The sequence below is a fragment of the Idiotropiscis lumnitzeri genome, chromosome 11 (genome assembly GCF_059441095.1).
Source record: "Idiotropiscis lumnitzeri isolate Australia: NSW breed Sydney's pygmy pipehorse chromosome 11, RoL_Ilum_1.0, whole genome shotgun sequence".
NCBI classification, from domain to species: domain Eukaryota; kingdom Metazoa; phylum Chordata; class Actinopteri; order Syngnathiformes; family Syngnathidae; genus Idiotropiscis; species Idiotropiscis lumnitzeri.
The window spans coordinates 11,751,067-11,772,350 of NC_142401.1; the positions used below are offsets into that span (position 1 = coordinate 11,751,067).

A 21,284-nucleotide genomic window follows, 5' to 3' on the forward strand; every position below is an offset into this window, starting at 1 on the left:
GCGGCGCAGCCATCTAGGGTGAGCTCATATTGATCTGTCAGAAGAAATGAGAGCATGACTTGGTAAGTAGGAAAGCCTCTGAGCTTCCTCCGACATCTTGATGCCTGCTGAACTGAGGCACTTGACAGGACCTGGTTGATGGAGCCCTTCAGAGACTTGAGGTGGAGTGACATCATTCAGACATTTAAAAACATATAAAACATATTTAAAAAGAAGTTTATAAAACACAGGCAGCCAGTGGAGGGAGGCCACGCCAAAATGCAAATATAAAATCGAGGCATGAATGTGAGGCGACAATTCACACATTCTGGGACAAAGAAAATGTTGAAATATACTCTATGTGTTTAGGGAGCGAGTACAGAACTGACCAGTATTTGTGCTTCTCCACTAAATCAAACTCATACTTCTCTTTATTGACACGGATTAAAAATAATACTCCACTTGTGGCACTGTCAACATGTGAACTTTCTCAGTATCTACTGCGTGCCATCATTTGACAAGCAAATGATATGGATGCTGAGCAATGACTGGTGATGACAATCATAAAATAATTCTTAAAAATCTGTAAAAATAAAAGTGACTAAAAAGATGGTGAACTGCAATAATAAAATCTCAGGCAATTCTAAAATCTCAACTAAGTGAACATGTCCATGCAAAACGACACTGGTGTGCTACAATACATTGTACAGTAATAACAGTTGACAGTACTGTATGTAATTTGTACGGCAATTCAATACCGCCCCCTGGTGGCTGTGAGAAGCATAGAGGATGACAACAAGCACTCACAATGGTAACTAGCTGCTGGCCTGTGTTCTTTAGGGTGGGGGTGGACATGGAGGAGGACTGCTGAGCTGACAGGTGGACCACTGTAAGCAAACGTTGAAAATCTCCTGCAGGTTTAACATCAAGTGTTAGTTGTCAAAGAGCTGCGAGTGAGGTTGCATGCGAGTATTGTGCACAGAGAGAGTGCTCACTTACAATTTCCTTGATTGCACAACAGATTCATGCCATGCAACTTCCTGGTTTCCATGAGTCATGATTTGGACTCAGAAAAGAAAAGATGAGCATGATGTTTAACAACAACAGTAACATCAGAGTACAGTATAACTACTTTACAAACTTTGCAATTTTTGAAATTGTTGTTAATTTGTGATCCTTTCGGGCATGGTCTCTCTCTCTGGTCTGAAACTAAAGCCATGTTACACATTTAATTGCCTTATTGGGGACAATATGTCTGGCATCCTATAATCGGGGAAAAAAAACACTAATACACATTGTCATTTTACAGTACTTTATCTACGTTTATAATTCATTCATTTTATAAAGGAAATGAAGCCCAAAGAATATATTATTTAAATATTTATTGGCTTATTAGTAGTAGGAAAATGTAAGACGGACAGTACGATTTTAGAATATTGAGGTTTATGTAAAGAGGTTGTTCCATTTTGCCAACTTTGTAATAAAACAACAAAACAGACCACAAGTTGAAGAGAAATCCTTGATGTGGATTTTTTTAAAATATATATTTGTTGTTTCTTTAAGTGATACAACAAACCTTAATAATATACCTTCAAAAAGCATAGAGTATTCTACTGTGTAAGCAAATTTAAGTTGTTTTTTCTGCAAAACAAGCATTTTTCAACCAAGGCTGCTTTTATGTTCTTTGGGTTAGTGATTGCCTCTATGTCCGAGGGGCAAGGGTCTACAAAAATTGTAACAAACATAAATAAAATACAAAGTACATGTAAGCATACTTAATGCCACTTTAGGCAATAACTGAAATATATTTTATTTGCGTGAAGGAAAATGCTAAAAAAAAATCCCTTTATCAGTCTGGTAAAATGAAAGCTCCTATGATAAATACGGAATGTTAGATTTATTAAAATGTTGTAAAACATCTAAAAACAGCCCGCACTCCCCGGCCTGAGTTGTACAGTTAAAACTTGTATTTATTCCCCATATATGTATTTAAAAGGGGTAGCGATGTAGTGAGATATGGTGACAGGTGAGAATAGTGGCTGTAAAAGTAAGGGTCCACAAACAGAGTTGCTTTTGTACACTTGCATCAGAGTGGTGGCATCTCACAGAACCTAAATACAAAATCAATAATATCTATTAAACACATTATAACAACATACTACTAACTCCTCAAGGCATCAGATTAAATAATTTGCGATTACACTGATGATTGAAGGAGATCCATTTTCCATCTTCACTCAGTCGGGAACATGTGACTAAATCATGTTTCATCAGTTGTCCAATGAATGCTTGAGGCCGGGTTACCTGAACGCCACACTCAAAAGAGTCTGATCCTCGCGAAAAGATTGAGGATGTTGACCATTTTCACTGCAGCAGCTCCTCCCATGAAATGGGTTTGGAGAAGACCTCCCGTTCCAGCCAGAGGTCGTAGTTCATTTGGAAGTCTTCAGGCAGGTCCACCCGCTGCCCCAGGACGCTTTGCAGGCAGTTGTCCACGGGAAGGAAGTCCGGGTTGCTCTGATTCTTATCGTAGCGACGACTGTTAAAGCGTTCAATATTGGCACGCAGGGCACACTCCTCGGCCTGAAAGTCCCAGGGACGAGCGTCCAGATCTGCCCACAATAGACAAGTAGTATATTATGGCCACGGTTGCTACAATTGAAGGTATCACGCAAACTTCAAATTAAAGTCATACCATAAAGGGCATCTGGAAAATACTTAACCTACTTAATTCTTTCCATTACAACCTTATTCCAAAATGTAATTAATTCTTTTTTTGTGTGTGTAAACATTTTCCACACAACATCCTGCGATGACATGATTGCAAATGTATTTAAAAATTGCTTGCAAACCCAAGAAATGACATGTATGCAATTGTTCATAGCCTTTACACAATACTTTGTTGATGCACGTAGGAAAGAATTACAGCCTCAAGTCTTTTGTTGAATATGATGTCACAAGGTTAGCACACAATTAAATGTGTACGGAACAAAACAGAAGCAAATTGTATCGCAGTGTGGAAAAAAGATTTTAGAGGTCATCTCACCATTTCCGTAGGCCCAGTCGTCATTAAGCCGATGTCGGACCTTCTGGTAGATGGCCGACATGGTCTTCATGTTGCTCTTCCGCCACTGGCGCCCAAGATATTTGGTCTGCACTTTGAGCAGCTTGAGGACGTAGAGCTGCATCATGGCTTGCTTCACCTTTAGCGCCCTCTTTAGGATGGGAGCGGACTTGAACACGACCAGCATCTGGGTGACAGATTTGTTTGCATGTCAGACTTGCTACAATAGCATTATGTTGAGTTTGTTTTAGGCATGTGATTTTTACATGCACAATGTCTTGGTGGTAAAATGGTGTCAAATTATTTTGTTCCCGTACAAATGACAAGTGTTCAAAAATCGAAACATCTACAGAAACAAGAAGTGTTGTGGGGGATGTGTGGGATCATGTAACTTGAACATTCTGCGAGTGTCTCCTCACCATCGTTCTTGAGTGCTTCCACTTGGTCAGTTTATTGAGGATCCTCAGCAGGTTAATGCAAGAAAACAGGTTTCGCCAACAAAACTGGTTGTTGTCTCCCGCTTCCTGCAAAAACATGTAAGTATTGAATACAGCATTTTGCTCGACCAAAAAACGGCAACTAAAGGGATGTCATGGGAACACTTGCCAAACTCTCCGCTGTTAATTCAGGGAGGTCGTGCACCACGCAGTATGGAAAGTCCAGCACCGAGATGCTACAAAACGTGAAAAACAAAACCGGGATTACATTCCCTATTAGGTTATGATGTGCTATTTTGTGAAATGAAGTACCTGTTCTTAGCTGTGATGTAAGACATGATGTTCTGGTTGAAGAACTTCAAAATGAGGGGGATGCAGTTGGCAAACACCAGGTGTTGAGCCATGTACTCAAACTGAGAAAACACAAAAGTCGCTAATCTTTCGCAATATTTCGCTAATTACATACAATTCTTTGATATCTGGCCATATTTGGATTTGACACATGTAACACTGAAGTGAGATGTACCTGGTAAATGTGGTTGAGCTTGAAGTGTTTGAGGAGCAACAGCAGGATGGCGGAGATGGCCTTCACGATGATCTCTTTGTGTCGATTGACATCAACGCCGAGTTTCATGCTCTGTAACACCGTGGTCCTGCGATAGGAACAATCGGTCTCCCATCAACGTGTGGCTAAACAAGTTTCAACATTTTTTTACAAATTCTGTCTTCACACTGTTTTGTTTGAATATATTAATTCTACAAAATCTTTGCAGTTGGAGTTCACTGTGGTGAAAAACTTTTGTGTGCTTTTCATCTTTTGCCGCTATTTGCTTCAATGCAATGAAATTATTCAAAGCAACTTCTATGGAAGATTTTTTTCCACCTATAGAAACAATCACAACGATAAGAGCTGCTAAAATTAGAAATAGCTCTATATTCCGAGCAGGAAACAGCAAGCAAAAAGATGCATCACTCACGGCATCTCCTCCGGCAGCACGTCTGCCAGGATGTTGATGGAATCTGTTTTGGCTTTGGAGGTCGGCGCTGCAGCGAGGAGAATCTTTAACAGAGCGATCTGAAAGCCAACAAGAAAAGAATTTATGTCAATTATGCATCAGTGACTGTCTTAAGGTGATAAATTATTAACTGGAGTCGCCATGCATTTGGAATTAAGCGCTGTGATGCCTCAAGTGAGTTGTTTTATACTTTAGAAAATTAATTTATTACTTATTAATTTTATTCATGAGGAATGAGAATTGTTTTGATGTCCGCTGTGAGGGCACTGACCATGTACTGAGGTAATGTGGGTAGGATTCCCTGATAGAGCAGCTCAGTGGCACACGTCTCGACTTCCTCTTCTCCCTAATGATCAGGAAGCACAAACACACAAAAATGATGCTAGCATGACCAACCCCACAGATATTAAGTATAATATATTGTCATCCATCAGTTTAAAAGTTTTGTTTTCTAAATTCACTCACCCCTGACAAAGGGGTTTTCTGAAACTCTTCCTCTTTTGCGATCTGAATCTCGGCTAGAGAGACGTATTTATGCTGCAAGGGAGATAATGTCGAAAACATTTTAGAAAAAGAATTCAAAAGTGGCGGAGGATTTTTGAAGAAGTGTATAAAGCGATGCAATACCTGCTTTAGTGTCTTGATGCTCTCATGAATAGGTCTAGGTAAGCCAACAACCGTGTCTGTGTCACTGTGAGGCAAGCAAAGAAAGACGGTTGGTTTACGGCAGTAATTTCAGTCCGTGGAAAAAATCTGATGTGCTTACCATCCAAGAGTGTAACCTATAAATTTACTTCTACTTGACTCCAGGAAGTTTTCAATGTCCTTTTCCCTAATGAAAACAAAGAAACAGCTATTAATGAGGTATCAGTGAAATTGTTGGAACTATCCCAAACGAGAATGTAATACAAAGTACCTGACTTTGGGGGCCCACGGTAGCCCTTTGGGGAATGACACCCTCTCTGATGGAGGATGAGGAATAGGCGGAGGCATCACCTCGTCCCTTTCCAATGGGAAAGTCTCAGCCTCTATTGAGTTGTCATTGTCATCGTTGTCATCCTCATCCTCGCGGGGGTCGTCCGCCTTATAAGGGTCCTTTTCGTTGAACGCATCAAGGTTGTCCTGTTTAATCAGTGCCTGTATGAAGAAAAAAAAAAGAGGTGAGGTCAACAAGAGTTGACTGATGAAACTGGATGGTACGGAATACAATTGGCATATTTTTTTTTTTTTTTATAACGACTGCCACACTACTGAATGAGATGTGGTTTGACAAAAATATCATACAGATTGCAACTTTGAGGCTTGGTTGTTTTTTTTCACATTGTGAGCTAGTGCTGACATTTAGACGAATCCCAGCCACAACAGGTACCTTGTGTTCACGCCGCGCCCGTTTTTGCTGCTGCTCTATGAGGTCAGAGGCAGAGGCAGGAGGGGAAGCAGCCCTCATACTGCGTACAACCCGAATGCTGTCTTCGGGGAGAGGGGGAAGGTCCAGTTTCTCACGCTTATGGACCTTTATAGTTTGGAGCTGCTCGAACCCTCCGAGTGTGAACTGAATAATAAAGGAGGAGTTCCATGTCTCACTTGTAACACTCCATTTGATACAAGAGAAATACATGGCTACTGTCATAAAATAAAGGTGGCCCCACGCCTCACCAGAATGCTCTTCCACAACAGCAGTAACACCTTCTTCATTGGGAAGTGAGGTGCATGGCCGCTGCAGAACTTAGTAACCATCCCAAAGAGCATGACTGCAATGGGCTCGTTGTTGTATAGTGGAGAACCTGAAATAAAAATGAGTAACAACAATATATGCATTGATTAAAATCATTTTACGATACCATCTTCTGTTGAACCTCATTAGATTCATAACATGTACCTAATGTTATGACTGGTGTGCATATTTTAAAGCATGTCATGTCAGCATATTGTTTTCTTACAAACTCACCCAGTTCCGCTCTAAAGGTTTCCCCGATAACGCTCCATTCAGCCAAGTCGGCTGGGTCGTCCTGCTGGATGGTTTCTACCATCAGGTACATGATGTTGAGCAGCACCCTGAGATCTGTGCTATCAGCAAGAGAGATGGCTGGTTTTCGGACGGCACTGGTACAGGCGGCACTGTTGCTGAAGGGGAGAGGGAAATACATTTGAGATGATTTATTATTCGGAAAAAGAATTAGGAGAGTCATCGGGGAGGTTTTCTATACTTGGTGATGGAGGCTCATTATCCCATCACGTTATAAAGCAGACAATAACTAACCGTCATAATAAGACGTTTTTAGGATATAGAGGGACAACACACAAGCAAATGGTAGATCTTGGTGATCTGCATCTCAGACTGCAAGCATTCTTCCTATATGTACACTAGTTTTTTTATAAAGAGTTTTTTAATTAACTATTCATTTAACTTATAATTCAGTGTGATAGTCAGCCGTTACACTGCCTTTTGTAGGAAGTGACCTACTCAATTTCCATGTTGAGCAGTTCCACCAGAGCAGAAAAAGTTCCAACCTCCAGCAGCAGGAAGGTATTGTACCTCATCCAATGTTGCACTTCATCCTCAGAACGGCACTCACCAAACGTTCCTACATTGTAACAATTTTGCTCCATATTAACACAACAAATCTGTTTGATATGGTCATTTTGGAGAGACAAACTGTATATTGGAGCCATTAAAGACTGACCTTGCACCATGTACAGGATAGCTCTAGCAACCTTCAGTCTTTTCTCACGAGCAGTTACCTCCAGTCCATCCAACAGCCGCATGGCGTGGGCCCTGTGATGAGGTGCATCAAGCTCTGTCCACTTCTTATCACACACTGAGTCACGGTGGGACACAAAGAAAATCGGAGCATTGTCATCATTCTTCAACTCTAATGTAATGATCGAGCAGACACTTGACCACGTACCATGTGTTCGGAATTCCTCCTCAAAACATTTTCTGTTGAGGGAAAACTCTGGCCCTTCAGTATAGCTGTACAGCTCTAGAGCACCCAGGATAAAGTTCAAATCATTAAGACATGACACCCAAAGGTCCACAATGACAAAAAAAATGGACACTTTCTTACCTGACAGTTCTGCAGCCCACTTGTCTGTATCAGAATATTCAAACTCGAGGTCTGGAGATTCAGACAGGCCCTAGGTGCAAAAAGAAACATTTGCACCATTTAGACAATTGAAAATAATATGATGATAATGTTATCATAAAATTATATAGTAAAAAATGCATCTTATCTTCTTCATGTTAAACAGTTGATTTTTTTTTTTTCATTTGTTCGCACAACAATGGTTCTTTTTTACATTTACTAGTTTCAACGCTCACAAGCTCCCAAAGAAGACGGCAGTTGCATGTTGAAACAAGTAAATGTAAAAAAGAACATCCATTGTCTGAACAAATGAAAAAGAAATCAACTATTTAATCGAAATATAGATTGTAGTTAACTACTGGGGTAGGCAGTAGCTCATATGTAAAGACTTGGAGGGAACCCCCCCCAAAAAAAGTTGTTGTCAACCAATATCCCTGGTTAAATTAGAATTGACATTTACAGAACTCTTTATTATGCCGTTCATATTTTGACATCATCACGCCAAGATGACATCCAACAATTGCTCAACAGCACCTCGCCAATGCGAGGTTTCAAACAGGATGTTCACTGAGTGAAGGGGCCACGGAGATTAAGCGTGTCATCGTTGGGTTGGGAAAAAAGATACAGAGAGACTGAAAGAGTAATATAAAGGAATAAAAGTGGAAATATATTGGCCGAGTGATGGCTCAATCATCTGTTTAGAATTTTTAACATAACATAGTTGTGGCAGAACTCAAATGTCTCCAAAATGCACTATTGCATTAGACAACAATATCGGTCATTTTATATGGGTGGTAGCAAACATTATAGTGACAGCATGTGAAGGTGAAAGCTTTGATTACTCACGGTTTTCAACAGGTGCACAGATTCGTGACAGCTGAATCTCTCCATGGCTTATCTATACCCAGCGAACACTAGTCGCCTGTTAGCCTAAGCTAAACTACAATACCGCCGAGGGTGACATTATTTTGTGTCAGTACTCTTAATTCAGCACTCACGTTCAACAAAAATGGAAAAAATGTTTTAGTAACGTTGAAATGGTTGAAACGTCAACAATCATAGTGAAGCTTTATTAACTGTCACAGCTAGCTAACGATGGTGTTACAGCAAAGAACTGGCCTCGTCCCTCTGTGGTCTTTTGCGAAAACTAAACAGATGTGATCATATAAATTATATGTGTATACTTACCTCTGAATCCTTTCTCTGGTTGCGTGTGAATTCTCCCCTACTCTTGTTTGGCAGCATAGCTCTCTGTTTATTGTTTACAACTAGCCCACCGCCGTTTACTCCGACCTCCATTTTTTTCTGCGGGGCCACGGCGTTTTCTCGCGAGACGAGATGATCTCATGACGAGAATGAGCGTCGGTAAAACGAATTCTGTGTGCGCTTTTCGAGAACTCCTGCCATTAGCTGGTGGCGTCATATGGATAACTTTTCGAAATGTATGTGTCATGTACACTTATACACTCTATACCATACTATATTTAAATAAAAATTAGGAGAGCAAATAACTCTTTGACTCTTTGATTAAACCCTTATGTTTGTCCTTGACAGAGAGAGAGGGGGGAGAGAAAGAGAGAGAGTGAGAGAGAGAGAGAGAGAGAGAGAGAATTTATATTTTAAAAATCTGTCGTGTAATAATAACGGGGGTGTAAATGCACAATTTATTTCCACTGTTGGATGTAGTGTTCATGGATTCATAAAAGGGTTGTAAGGCAGCTGCAGGCTTGGCTTCGGGTTTCAAGTAAAGATTTTTTTGGCTGGGTTGGGTTATGATTTTAGGTTTCAAGAAGGATTAGGATTTTCAATTGGTTTTACTACTGGACTGGGGTTTAAAATCAAGGTTTGAATTTTATGTGAGAGTTAAGAGTTTAGCCAGGGTTCCAGTTTCAAGTGGGGTTTCTTTCTAGACTTAGGGTTTGGGCTTCAGATGCAGAAAATTTTAATACGTATTCTCAATGGGTTATTTACGGTTTCAAATCATGACTTCGTGTCAGGGTTACAGTTGTAAATTTAACTTTCATGAAATGCGCGATATCAAGTGTTATCATTTCAAGTCTGGGTTTGTGTCTTTCCATCCTTGTTCCCTTCCATCCTTCTGTTTGACCACCATGCCCACCCCCTTCCTTAGATAAGTCAATTTAAAGAGGATGTTTACCCCAAAATTGTCTTTACAAGAATATGTTAATATGTTCTATGCAGGCCCACTGGTCAAAACATGGCATTCTGATTAATATTGCTTTTGAGGAATAAGTTAAACAGCAAAATCCACCGTTTTTTCTGAGCAACTGTGATGTAATTCCGACAGAAGTGACAAAATAGCCACCCCCTAACATAGCTAAAAACTGGGAGATTTTGCAGCTTAACTCATTTTCCACAAACACAACATTAATCAGAATGCCATGTTTACACTGGTGAAAGCGCATAGATCATTTTATTGCAAATCAATTTGGGGGTCAACCTTCCCTTTAAAACATGTATACTTTTGAATCACCCTTATTATTCATGTCATTTATTGCTGCTGTATGACAGAATAATAATAATCTTGCAAAGCATTAAATGAAATGATTTACCACAGACCTTTGCTAAGTTACCAGAAGTTTATTAAAGGGAACGGTGCACATGGAATTGCCACTGCATACAGTATACTCATGTGATTGCATTTCAAAACTAAATAGTTACTGTGCTCAAAGCCTACTTCAATGCTAATAAATCATATCCATAACTCTGTCACAGACCAAAGACTACAAAGTGTATGACTAAAATCACAGCGGCGTGCATATATTATCCAGTTGAAAACAGTTGAAAGCAAAAAAAAAAAACACATTCATACGTCCTGTTATTTGACATAACACAAGTTAAAATACAGTTATTATTGATCAAAGCAATATGAATCTGCTATAAAAGGCAATATACGTGCAATAAGGAAAAGATCTTGAAAGGTCCTGATTGTGATTACAGGAAAAACACTAAAATATGAAAGACAATAGCGCTGTATGATGGAGAACAAAATACTGTGTATTCACTTAAAATGACTGTAATGAATACGTAAGTAACAGCTCTCCATTGCTGCAGGATTAAATCATTTTTGACAGAAGGAAACTGCATCGCAGAACAACCAGGTTGAGCATCAGCGATACTTGCAGAAACGCACACGTACTGCTGATACAAACTGTACTAAGTGAGTCACAAGGCACTGTCAGCTGGGCAGTAACCATGGTTACGGCACCCCGCTTCCTGACAATGATGTCCTCATAGATAAGCTACCTTTGGTTCATATGCTCTTGAAATTACAAGTGCAAAAGTGACACAGTAGCTCACATGAGGCTACTTTTCAATAAAATCAGTAGATTTAAAGAAAAACTTAAATTTTGTCAGAACTTCAACGTAGGAATACGTTATGGTTGTTAAAAGGTGCTGAAATTGAAAGTCAAACGAGTAGATTTTAAGAGTTGGGACAGTAATGAGGTGGCCCACATAGCAACACTCAAATACATGTTGGAATACATAAAGCAAGACAACCTTCTCATAACTAAATCATTCAACATGGTCTTTAAAAGTCAAAACACAAAAACAAGGAGAGAAATAATAGTATAATAGGTGCAATTATAAGCCTCACAAATGAGCGGGTTGAACTGAAAAATGTGAGCAGTGCAAAAGCACAAGAGAAAACAGTGTACAGCTCACTAGAACGCCTCTAGTAAGGTGACAAAGCGCGTCAATGTTGCAGATGTCTTTGTTAAATATACTGTGAGGAAAAAGAGCAATAGAATATGTGACCTCAATCAAGAGACAAATAAAACAATGCATATTTTGTGTACGTGTAGAGCATGCGTGCACGTCTTGTGTTTTGATAAATGCCACTGAGATGAGCTTATGGCGGTCGTGTATACATTACAAACACTGTTCTAGACTTTGCAGTGCATGCAGTGACAGACACGTTATAGACACAATAGAATATACATCAGTATGGATTCACAGTGGATTGCTTTTCATCTATTTGATAACATCCCAAGAATGACATCAATGCAATAAACCAGAGGTCACCAACACGACGGCTGAGGGCACTAAACTGGCCCCCAAGGAACACTGATGGGCCCGTTTGAAAATCGCTCATTCGTGACAGGACATAATGATTTCCTAGGAATGTTGTGGAAGTGATGATTTGAAAATGTAAACACTTGGAGAGATTAAAGAGGGAGAATAAATTATTGCTTAATAATGTATCGTGTACCTATACGTTCTTAAATCTTTCTTGACAATTATTGGTGCCTAATCATTAACACATCTTCACATAGAGGAATATCACAATACTAATAATACCAAATAATTAAAGGTAATATGAATTAGTTATTTCAGAAGTGCGTCTGTAACCGGTAGCTCTTCGTTTTAATCAGTACCCAAAAGAGTAGCTCTCACTTTCCAAAGGGTTGGTGACCTCTGCTATAGACATGACTGTGTCTGACTGTCCTGAGATGTATGCACCATCTTATCATTCTTCTTCCAAAACAAATCAAGGTTTTCTAGGATCACAAAATACTACATATAGTTTACCTAAGTGTGGTGATTATTCACAGAGACTTGACACTAGACAGGCAAGAATATTTCCTCTCTACCTTATCATTGGAATGTATTCAGTCAGCAGGGCCAACGTGGGTTTTTCACCTGCGGGACGCTATCAAATACCAATGCATTTCTTTCTTACGACCTCTTAAATGTTATGGCTCATTTATAAACATAAGTGCTCCAAGGGACTAACTAGATCTAGCACACGAGGCTCAACAATTATGATGCCCACCAGATCAAATAAGTTGAAATATCGAATAATATTTACTAACCAAAATTGTGCTTTGGTCCTTATATCTATGGCTCATTATTGATAAAATTAGGCAAGGTAAACCCAGCCATTGAAAGTCGCCATCTGTCTCATACATGAGCTTGATGACCAATTCAAAGTATCAGTCAGATTCAAAGTTTTCAGAGATTTCCTTGCACAAGGTTACAAAGCTTCACATCCCAGAGAATTACTGAATTCATTTCTTTTCGTCGCACAAACTGAACAGTTACTATTTTAAATGTGTAACCCTTCCCTTGCAGTTATTTGGCACAATAGTCTAAAACAATATCAGAATACATTTGTATATTAATGTGGACTATCACAAGCATTTATGTGAAATAAAGTAGATGAGACAAATACGGACGTAGACGAAAATGTCTTCTGTGTAGACAACAAAAAAAAAGGAGATACACCAACAGGTCTTGTGTCTTGGCGGTCATCAACACATGAATGTGCTGAGGTGTAGCTTTTTGCGAGCTAATACCTGTGTAGACCAAACGACAAATTCAGTTGGGGAAAAAAGCCTGATAGAGAAATTATTTTCTATTTGTACATTTGAGCAACCGACATTAAGACGTAAAAAAAATTCTTTCAAATTTCTTTCATCTTAATGGTTAGGACAGAGGTTCACAAATTACCTGTAGTAGTTGGGTTTGAAAGGACCATTCTTATTCAGGCCCAAATATTTTGCCTGCTCATCGCTGAGCTCCGTCAGGTGGGCATCAAAGGTTGCTAGATGTAAGCTGGCCACATATTCATCTGGATGACAGATTTTCAAGGATATTTTCAAAGAAAGGTACAAAGATTGAAAGATGACTGCATCATTTCAGAAATGGACGGTAAACTACAGAAAGGTATCAAATTGTATTCTTTACAACTAAAAACAGAACCCTAAAAATAATTGTTGCAAATTGTGAAATGCTCTATAATCATATCCTAGTTAGACAAGTACATACTGTAATCATTCTTACCCATTTTCTTAGGAAGCAGGTAAACATCCTGCTTGTATCGTCCCTCTGGAGCATTGTACAACTCTATCAGAGCCAGGGCCTGAAAAAAGGAACATCTGGTGTCTAAAGGTAATCTCAATATGATCATGTTAAATGTTACTGACATAACATTAGTTTACTCTTGTGGTCTTATCACAAATTATATTATAAAACAAAAATATAGGATGTGCACACTTCCAATTGAACGACTTCAGATTTTTTTTTTTGTAGTTGGCGCAACGGTGACGATAGTTGAGTCGACGTCAATTATGTCATTAACATTTTTACAGTTATCAACTTGTTATCCATGCAAGCTTTTGCCTTCAGCTTGCAGTGTTGTTACCTGAGTAGTGGCGGTGATGGACAGGACAAAGGTAGGAACAGTAGAGCAGCTGAGATTGAGGAGACGTCCCTAAAAAAGAGCAAAGTTTAAAGTGTACATTGTGTGTGCTACAAGTAACAGAACACTCTTCATAAATAAGAGCAATGGAAGTATCTGTTGCATATTTCCACTCACTTCAGCCAGCAGAATAACTCTCTTGCCATCAGGCCAAATGACGTGATCGACCTGTGAACGCACCCTCTCCCATGTCAGCTCAGGGGTGCGAAGGCTTGCCTGGAGGAGTTCCACTCACATTAACACATGGTTTATTGAGTCGTGTCTGACAACTCAAGTAAATATCAATTCAGTTCGAATGACTCTCTGAATGCTCCATGTATAAATAGGGAGTGTAGTTACCACATCAATCTCAGTGTTGGAGTGCCCCATGTTGCACACAATGGAGCCATTTTTCATGCGGTCCAGCTGGTCTCTGGTGACCACATTCTTATTTCCTGCGGAAAAGTCCACCGACTGTGAGTGTACACAGTCTGCACAGCTCGAAGCCTCAGTGAGAGGGGGTGTTGAGTCGAGTTACCAGTGCATGTGATGGTGATATCAACATGACGAATGACCTCATTCAGCTTGACCACTCTGAATCCATCCATGCTGTTCACATGCAATAGAAAGACGTGGCACCAGCACAAGAACCAATGCAGTTATGAATTCAGCAATGCTCATCGTTTTGGAAAGCTTGACTAGATTTGTGATTGTCTTTTTCATAAGTGTAAACATCCACTGTTCTTTTTTACTCACCAAGCTTGCAGGGCACAGATAGGATCGATCTCTGTGATGTAGACAATAGCCCCAAGAGCTTTCAGTGCAGCACAACAACCTTTACCAACCTACAAAGACAAAATAATGGATTGGACACAGTATTATGAAGATTCCTAGGCACGGGGACGTTAAACGATGTTAAATGAAGCATCTCACCTCACCATAGCCACATACAACCACCTGCTTGCCTCCAAACATGACATCTGTGGTTCTCTTCAATCTTAAAGACAACAGAGAGGCCGATAAGGACCACATTGTGCGGAGGTGGGAAATGGCCTGTCAGTGAATCTAAATCAGCTGAGTCAGCATTCCACTGGACAGTTAGTCCTGTTGCACTGAATGTACCATAAATGATAGTCCTGTCAATTGAAGCACTTATCTCTACCAAGAAGCTAACATATTTTTTAAAAGACAAATAGAATTTCAAATTTCCTATTCATTGCACTACATTTTTTAAAATCATGACTTTCATGTTTTTTTTCTTTTTAGTGTCTCCCAGTATGTACTTGTATTATATTTATTTGTGTCTATATAAATAAAGACACTACTCTGAATAACACAATTCTGTCACGTGAAAGCAAAAGGAGCCTATGAAGGCTGACCTAAATTAGGAGGGTTCTGCATTTGCAGAGGTCTGCACTCTGCTCAGTGCCATTTGAGTTAAATTAGACGATGGAACAGTTGCTACAGCCTGTCTGGCCGATCATTAATCAGAGGGAAGCAGTAAATTGCGATGGAGCTGGTAGTAGGACAGTTGAAAGCATTGACCCATTACAGACAGAGCCGTAGACATATGGCGCAAGAGTACTGAACCTTTCATAGGTGGCCTTAGTGGAAATTTACCAGAGCTATTAAAGTTTGGATTGCTGTCATATCACCACTTAGCTTTCTTAAAAGTGACAATTGATGACACACGGCATCAAATGTCTCTGTCGAGCTACCAAATAAACATTCTGTGCAATTGTTTGGAAAAGACAATCTCCAACAGGCAAGATGAACTGACACATCAGACTCACTCACCCGTCCAAGATAGACTCTCTGCAGCAGTAAAGGTTGTCAAACTTCTGCTTAGTCACAGAATCATTTACGTTCATGGCTGGCACGCACAGTTTCCCCGCTTTGGAGAGCTGATACAGCCTTGAAAAGAAAGAGGAGACACAATCTGTTGGCTTCACATTGGACAGTCCTGCTGTGTTTGAAGCCTGCACTTGTGTATTTATGTTAGCAACAGATAACCTGTGAACTCCGGTGACGCTTTCCTCTACAATGCCTCGGATCTTCTTGAATACATTTGGGTATTTCTTGTACATCCAGTGTGTCAGGTCACCGCCATCATCCAGGATCTAACATGAAACAAGATTTATTTCTCAGTCGAATCATATATATTTTTTCTACGTAGGCTCCAATGCTAGTATAATACCATGTTAGGCTGCCATCCCTCAGTGTTGACACAGCGGTCAATACACCACCAGAAATCATCCTCAGACTCCCCCTTCCAGGCAAACACAGCCACACCTGAAATGTACGACATGGGTGATATCCAGGTTTCCCACGTTGACAAACCAATGGTTAGTTGTATAAGCAAAAAAAATAATAATTTAAAGCCGTGTGGGGTCATTAACAAAGAACTAGCCTAGCATTCGATAGGCCTGCATTTACAAAATGAACATTGATAAGGATTGTAACGGTCTAAAGGGGCTTTTGTTAAAGTTCTTAAATTTGAGACAATGCACTTGCTGTATTAAATGTTTTTTCTTTTCAAAAACTACACTGTGTACAAAAGCAGTAACTCCCCAAACAGCAGGCTCACGGCTCTACCCTTTGAGTCACATGACCTCAGCCTGGCTTTCTACCTCTCTGTAGCAATCCATTAACTCGCCAGACCACAAATGATCTATAGTGAAATAAATAACATACTTTGACCACCACATAGCAACCACTTGTTAATGCTTAATGTTTCCATTAAGATCCCTGCTTCCCATCACAGGATCGTAACATAAAACAATTCTTTTGTTCATGAAAAAAAAAGCATTAGGAGGTCCAGAAGTCCACAAAAAAACACTTTGCATCTACAAAGTAATGTGGGACACTGACTTTTTTTAATGCAGCGTCCAAGCCAGGGTATTTATGGGACCACGGCTGTAACTGTTAATGTGTTTAATCTGCTTTAGTGTTTACCTATCTCTGACAGAGCAGCAGCCACTTCATTTTGTGTCGAGTAAATGTTACAGGCGGTCCAGCGGCATTGGGCTCCAAGAGCCACCAGAGTCTCAATCAGCACCTGAAACCACAGAGAGTAGAGTGATTACGAGATTTGAACACGCCAGCACACCACAGCGCTCGATATTTGGTGCCATGTCAACAAACACTATAAATGATTAATTATGATGAAAATTGGGAAGAATTCTTATTATGATTAATAAGCTGAATCTCAAAGAAAGAAAAAGATCTTACTGCGGTCTGAGCAGTGATGTGAGTGCAGCCCACAATTTTGGCACCTGCCAATGGTTTCTCACTCTGTGCTCTCTTCCTGAGAGCGATCAGTGCTGACATGTCTGAGAACAGAACGTTAAGAGACATGAGTGGGAGCGAGAGAACAATGTCGTAGGCACATGTACATACGCACTTTTGTAACAAACAGCATAGCCGGATTGGACAACAAACCTACCGGTTACACCTACACATCGAATGAACTCCAATGCAGGAGCTGTGTTTTGCTTGATCTAGTTAGCTATTGGAAGAAACAGCTCTCAATATGATGCAGTGTCTATGCCAGGGGTTCTTAAACTTGATGAGTCCAGGGATCCCTCACTGTGAAAGTTTTTTTTCCCTATAGACCCTCTCATAATCCTAATGCCAATGATACATAAATATAATTGTGCTCTTCTGAATGTTTTACCATGCCAAAAGACATGGCGCATATTCACATGTTGGAAAAGTCATTTGTCAACTTGTTGGCCCATTTTGACCTGAAGTATATGCTTCCAAGACACAAATATTTTTCCCTTGCCTCACCTGTATGACAAATGAGAAAAGAGCACAAGATATATAAATCCTCAAAGCAAAGGGAGGGAAGTGTATCTACATTATTTTTACACCCGGAAAAATAAATCATTTTTTGGCGTCTATACCCGTCAATGGCAGTGAATGAGTTAATTATTTTGTGGACGACCAAGTGATGGCTAACACCCCCACTGTGGATCCCCAAGTCTCAGTTTGAGAACCACTTGTCAATATCACTGCCAACTACAGCCCACAACAATAAAAATATTGTTCCATGAATACCTCGCTTGACAGTGTCAATCATTAAGCATTGTTGTTTTGCCAAAGACAGATAGAGCTTCTGATCCAGTGAGACTTTTAAATGTTTACAACAAAAGACCAAATTGCTGGTATTTAATGAAATGACATGCCAGTTTAGTAGTTTGAGTCCCATGTTGTCCTACCTTGTTCCGCTATCTCAATCTCACGCCTCCCAAACTCGGCTTGTTTAATGTTCTTGACGCAGAAGTCACTGCTGCCCTTGGAGTTGACCTGTGTTTTGTCCCGAGGTGAAGTTTCGTCGTCTGAGCTGTCGGTGTAGGACGCAGCTGGGAAAAGTAACAAAGATTTGAAAAGAGGAAAGATGTCACGGAGTAGAAAGAAAATGCAAGGCTGTGAGTGAATATTTCATCAAAAGAACATAACTGTTTGGTTGGGGACTAAAATTAGATGAGAGGGAGGACTGGCACAGCTTCTTACCTGAGCTGTAGCTATCGGTGGATGACTGAGAAATGGAGCGGGACAGGGAACGACGGCCTGCTTTGGTGGGGAACCGGCTAAACTCCTGTTTGTCCTCCACAAACTGGATCTGCTGGAAAGTCACATTATAAGTTGAAGATGGTACGGCAATCTGATTGTACAAAGTGATTGCAAGGGTCTCACACATAGTAGACAGCAAGGTTCATTGAGTCCGCTACCAAGTGTTTTTATCTGTCGCTGCACCCCTGCGTGCGTGTCTAGTACAGCACTGGAGACGGGCCCACATAATGATAAATGACTACTCCGAAACTCAGCAGACACTGAAATACTCACACCATGAAGCAACATTCTGAGCAAGAGTTTCAGGTTTCATGCGACCAATCAAGTGGGGAATTGAGTGAGACGCCACTCCAGTCCCTCTGAAGGTGAGCCAGGTTTTCAACTGAGGTCTTTGGTTTCTTAGCACTACCATTAAACTCTCTGCATACCAGTTGAAATAACATACTGTAGCAACAAAGAACAATAAGAAGTGCTTTCGTTGAGATTTACCTGACAAGACACGGGCATACTTCACCACAGTCCCAAAGCAAGACTGAATCCAGGCTTTTATTACCCTCAAAACATACTATTACAGAGTGCTTCCTTTTAAAAATCGAGAGCTCATACCTTAACTGAACTGTGATCTTTATTTTTGATGCTGCAAGGTTTCTTGGTTTTGTGTACCGAAAATGTTTTAATTAATCACCAATCGTATGAATGCAGTTATTATTCCTATTCCAATAATTAGAACAATTTGCATCTTTTTTCAGCTGTGTCCCTGTCATCCCCATCCAGCCCATTGTCAAAATTGATTACTATGGACCAACACGTGCATGTGCAGTCATATTCACAAATTTGTGATTTTGGGGAGAGCTGTACAGTGCTGAAAAACAATTTATGCTGTATCTTGGAAATAGCGGAAAGTTTCTGATATCCTGCTATCCCATTGCACTTACTTGATTGAATCCTAATTTTTTTTCCTCAAATATAGTCAAGGGAATTTAGTCAGATGATAATCCCTAATTGAAATACTTGATTACCGTCAATCCCTAAAAAAAAAACACAAAACAAAAAAAAAACAAGATAAAAATACATAGTGTCCGGGCATTTTTGTCACTCCCGAATAGGAAAGAGGATGTGAAAGTATTACCTCCAAAACAAGGTTAGTGATTTCTTATGTGAGCCTGGTTAAACTGTAAATATGATCCAACGCTTGACCCTCTTTTACACGTCAACTTCAACACAATACAAATATTATAAATATTAAAGGCTTTTCAACTATTCAAAGAGTGACTTCTTCTTTATTCTTTAATGATGGTGAACAAACCAGCACCATATTCTCTCCATATTTGACCTACATGCATGTATCAATTGAAACTGTTTGTGTTTACACTGACATCCATTAATTGTCTGGCGTGCCTGCATGTGCACAAGCAACTCTTCTTGCACTAACTTTGAAAACGTACTATAGGTTTATCTGCCCTTATTTTTGCTCAGTGTGGTGTCAGACGAACTGTGTCCACGGTGAGTGACCATGTTTGGGTCACAGGAAACCTTAATGTGAAAAATTTAGGAGCCAAGAAGACAAGGCCTAGGGATGGAAATTGCATTGCAAGAAATAGAAGAAAAATACACTTTGTACAGTTTGTAGGTTGTATGTGAAAAAAAAATGAAACTTCAAAATCGTATAACACGATTGGAAAATATCAATAAATGAAAATGTCAAAATCATCCTGCAAAAATAGATATTTTATCTCTATATGTATTGGCTAAAGTGAAACAGAAGGTAGTTGTAAGGCTTAATGAAAGGGACAGAAATCCAGTTGGCAGAGTTTAGCTTAGCTGGGTGTTACACGCTCATTAAACGATTATTAACTGTAATAGGTTGCGAAATGCAGCAGTGACAAGCCTTCATGTATTTCCAACTTGGGACGGCGTGGTTACCTTTTTAACGGGTTTGTGGGTGGGCACGGCGCTGAAGGCGGACGACAGCTCTTCCATGTTCATTTCGGTGTTCTTGCTCACCGTCATAACAGAATATTTCTCGGCCACGTTTTCGCTTTCTTTCACTTCTTTGCTGGCTTGCTTCACCTCCAGCTTCACCTCCGCGGTCGGCTCTGACATTGTCGGCGGTGGCTTTTCGATTGTTATCGGGACGAGAACGAAAGCCTTCGGTAGACGTCGCAACGCTTAAGTCCTTCGTCTTCTCTGCTTGTCAACGTCAGACGCAAATGGCATCGATCTCCAGGCAAATGCTGGCAAGCTACGCGGCACCAACGAGGGGAAAAGGGATTCTCAAATGACGCAATGTAAAGTAGAGACTCTTTTTTTCTGGCGCTGTGGGTGTCGTTGTTATGTTGTTAGTCTAAGTGAGGTCGCGTTGTTCCCCGGACGGACTCAACTGTCACCTGCTGCCCCAGCTGAGTGAGTTTGTGGGTGGCGGCTAACGGACCCAGGGGGCGTTTCCTTCGCCAAGAAGCGTTCAATACTGTAGCCAGAGTGTGGGAATTTTGTGAATCTCCATATTTTGCATATCTTGTCAAGATTCTGATTAGCAAATGTTAAAGACGGCAAAAAAGTCACAATTTCTAATATGGTTTGTTTCCTTCCTTGTCATTTATTTATGTATATTATTTATTTATTTATTTATACTACACGCCCTGTTTCATTTGCCATAAGATTATCACAGATTCCAACGTTCAAAACATACGTATATATATATATATATATATATATATATATATATATATATATATATATATATATATATATATATACATATACATGCAAACATACATACATACATACAAACATTTAAATGGGACATTTCAGCACGAGAGACTATAAACCATACTAAACCAAAGCTGAAAATTACTTGATTAAAAAAATTTTATTTTTACAAGATAATTTCACGTTATTAAATGAGTTTTATGAAAATTA

The 21,284-nt window shown here is 39.9% G+C and overlaps 2 protein-coding genes across 5 annotated transcripts; both read right to left on the minus strand.

The window, feature by feature from the left end:
* Positions 1-1,346: 1,346 nt before the first annotated feature.
* strip1 (striatin interacting protein 1) lies at positions 1,347-8,942 on the minus strand. Its single transcript, XM_088309906.1, has 20 exons — positions 8,771-8,942; positions 7,565-7,634; positions 7,406-7,480; positions 7,181-7,315; positions 6,961-7,081; positions 6,445-6,620; positions 6,153-6,280; positions 5,866-6,048; positions 5,413-5,633; positions 5,263-5,328; positions 5,124-5,187; positions 4,962-5,033; positions 4,768-4,842; positions 4,458-4,555; positions 4,007-4,133; positions 3,793-3,893; positions 3,650-3,716; positions 3,463-3,567; positions 3,026-3,230; positions 1,347-2,591 (listed from the first exon to the last, which is right to left on the minus strand). Exons 1-20 carry the CDS (start codon positions 8,879-8,881, stop codon positions 2,344-2,346), a joined length of 2,448 nt encoding a protein of 815 aa, XP_088166032.1. The 5' UTR covers positions 8,882-8,942; the 3' UTR covers positions 1,347-2,343.
* Positions 8,943-10,163: 1,221 nt separating this feature from the next.
* Positions 10,164-20,784, minus strand: LOC148327459 (S-adenosylhomocysteine hydrolase-like protein 1). Of its 4 annotated transcripts, none has more exons than XM_088308954.1 (17): positions 20,289-20,783; positions 18,306-18,414; positions 18,011-18,154; positions 17,019-17,119; positions 16,743-16,845; positions 15,985-16,079; positions 15,801-15,907; positions 15,585-15,701; positions 14,721-14,784; positions 14,544-14,632; positions 14,326-14,396; positions 14,148-14,242; positions 13,926-14,024; positions 13,752-13,820; positions 13,391-13,469; positions 13,058-13,178; positions 10,164-12,903 (listed from the first exon to the last, which is right to left on the minus strand). In XM_088308954.1, exons 1-17 carry the CDS (start codon positions 20,466-20,468, stop codon positions 12,897-12,899), a joined length of 1,650 nt encoding a protein of 549 aa, XP_088165080.1. In that variant the 5' UTR covers positions 20,469-20,783; the 3' UTR covers positions 10,164-12,896. The 4 variants fall into 4 exon arrangements, with proteins under 4 accessions (XP_088165080.1, XP_088165078.1, XP_088165081.1 ...); XM_088308952.1 differs by having other exon boundaries at positions 18,306-18,417; XM_088308955.1 differs by lacking the exon at positions 10,164-12,903 and having other exon boundaries at positions 13,054-13,178; positions 20,289-20,784.
* Positions 20,785-21,284: the final 500 nt, after the last annotated feature.

Bases quoted from the DNA above. Each gene is read 5' to 3' on its own strand.
- strip1 (XM_088309906.1), bottom strand. From the start codon at position 8,881: ATGGAGGTCGGAGTAAACGGCGGTGGGCTAGTTGTAAACAATAAACAG. The intron at 5,329-5,412 runs GTACTTTGTATT...TGTTTTCATTAG, and splicing joins CCGTGGGCCCCCAAAGTCAG to GGAAAAGGACATTGAAAACT. The intron at 4,556-4,767 runs GTCAGTGCCCTC...GTTGGCTTTCAG, and splicing joins CCACATTACCTCAGTACATG to ATCGCTCTGTTAAAGATTCT.
- LOC148327459 (XM_088308952.1), bottom strand. From the start codon at position 20,468: ATGTCAGAGCCGACCGCGGAGGTGAAGCTGGAGGTGAAGCAAGCCAGC. The intron at 14,785-15,584 runs GTGAGTGAGTCT...GTTGTCTTTAAG, and splicing joins AGAGAGTCTATCTTGGACGG to ATTGAAGAGAACCACAGATG. The intron at 14,243-14,325 runs GTAACTCGACTC...ACTTTTCCGCAG, and splicing joins TATCACCATCACATGCACTG to GAAATAAGAATGTGGTCACC.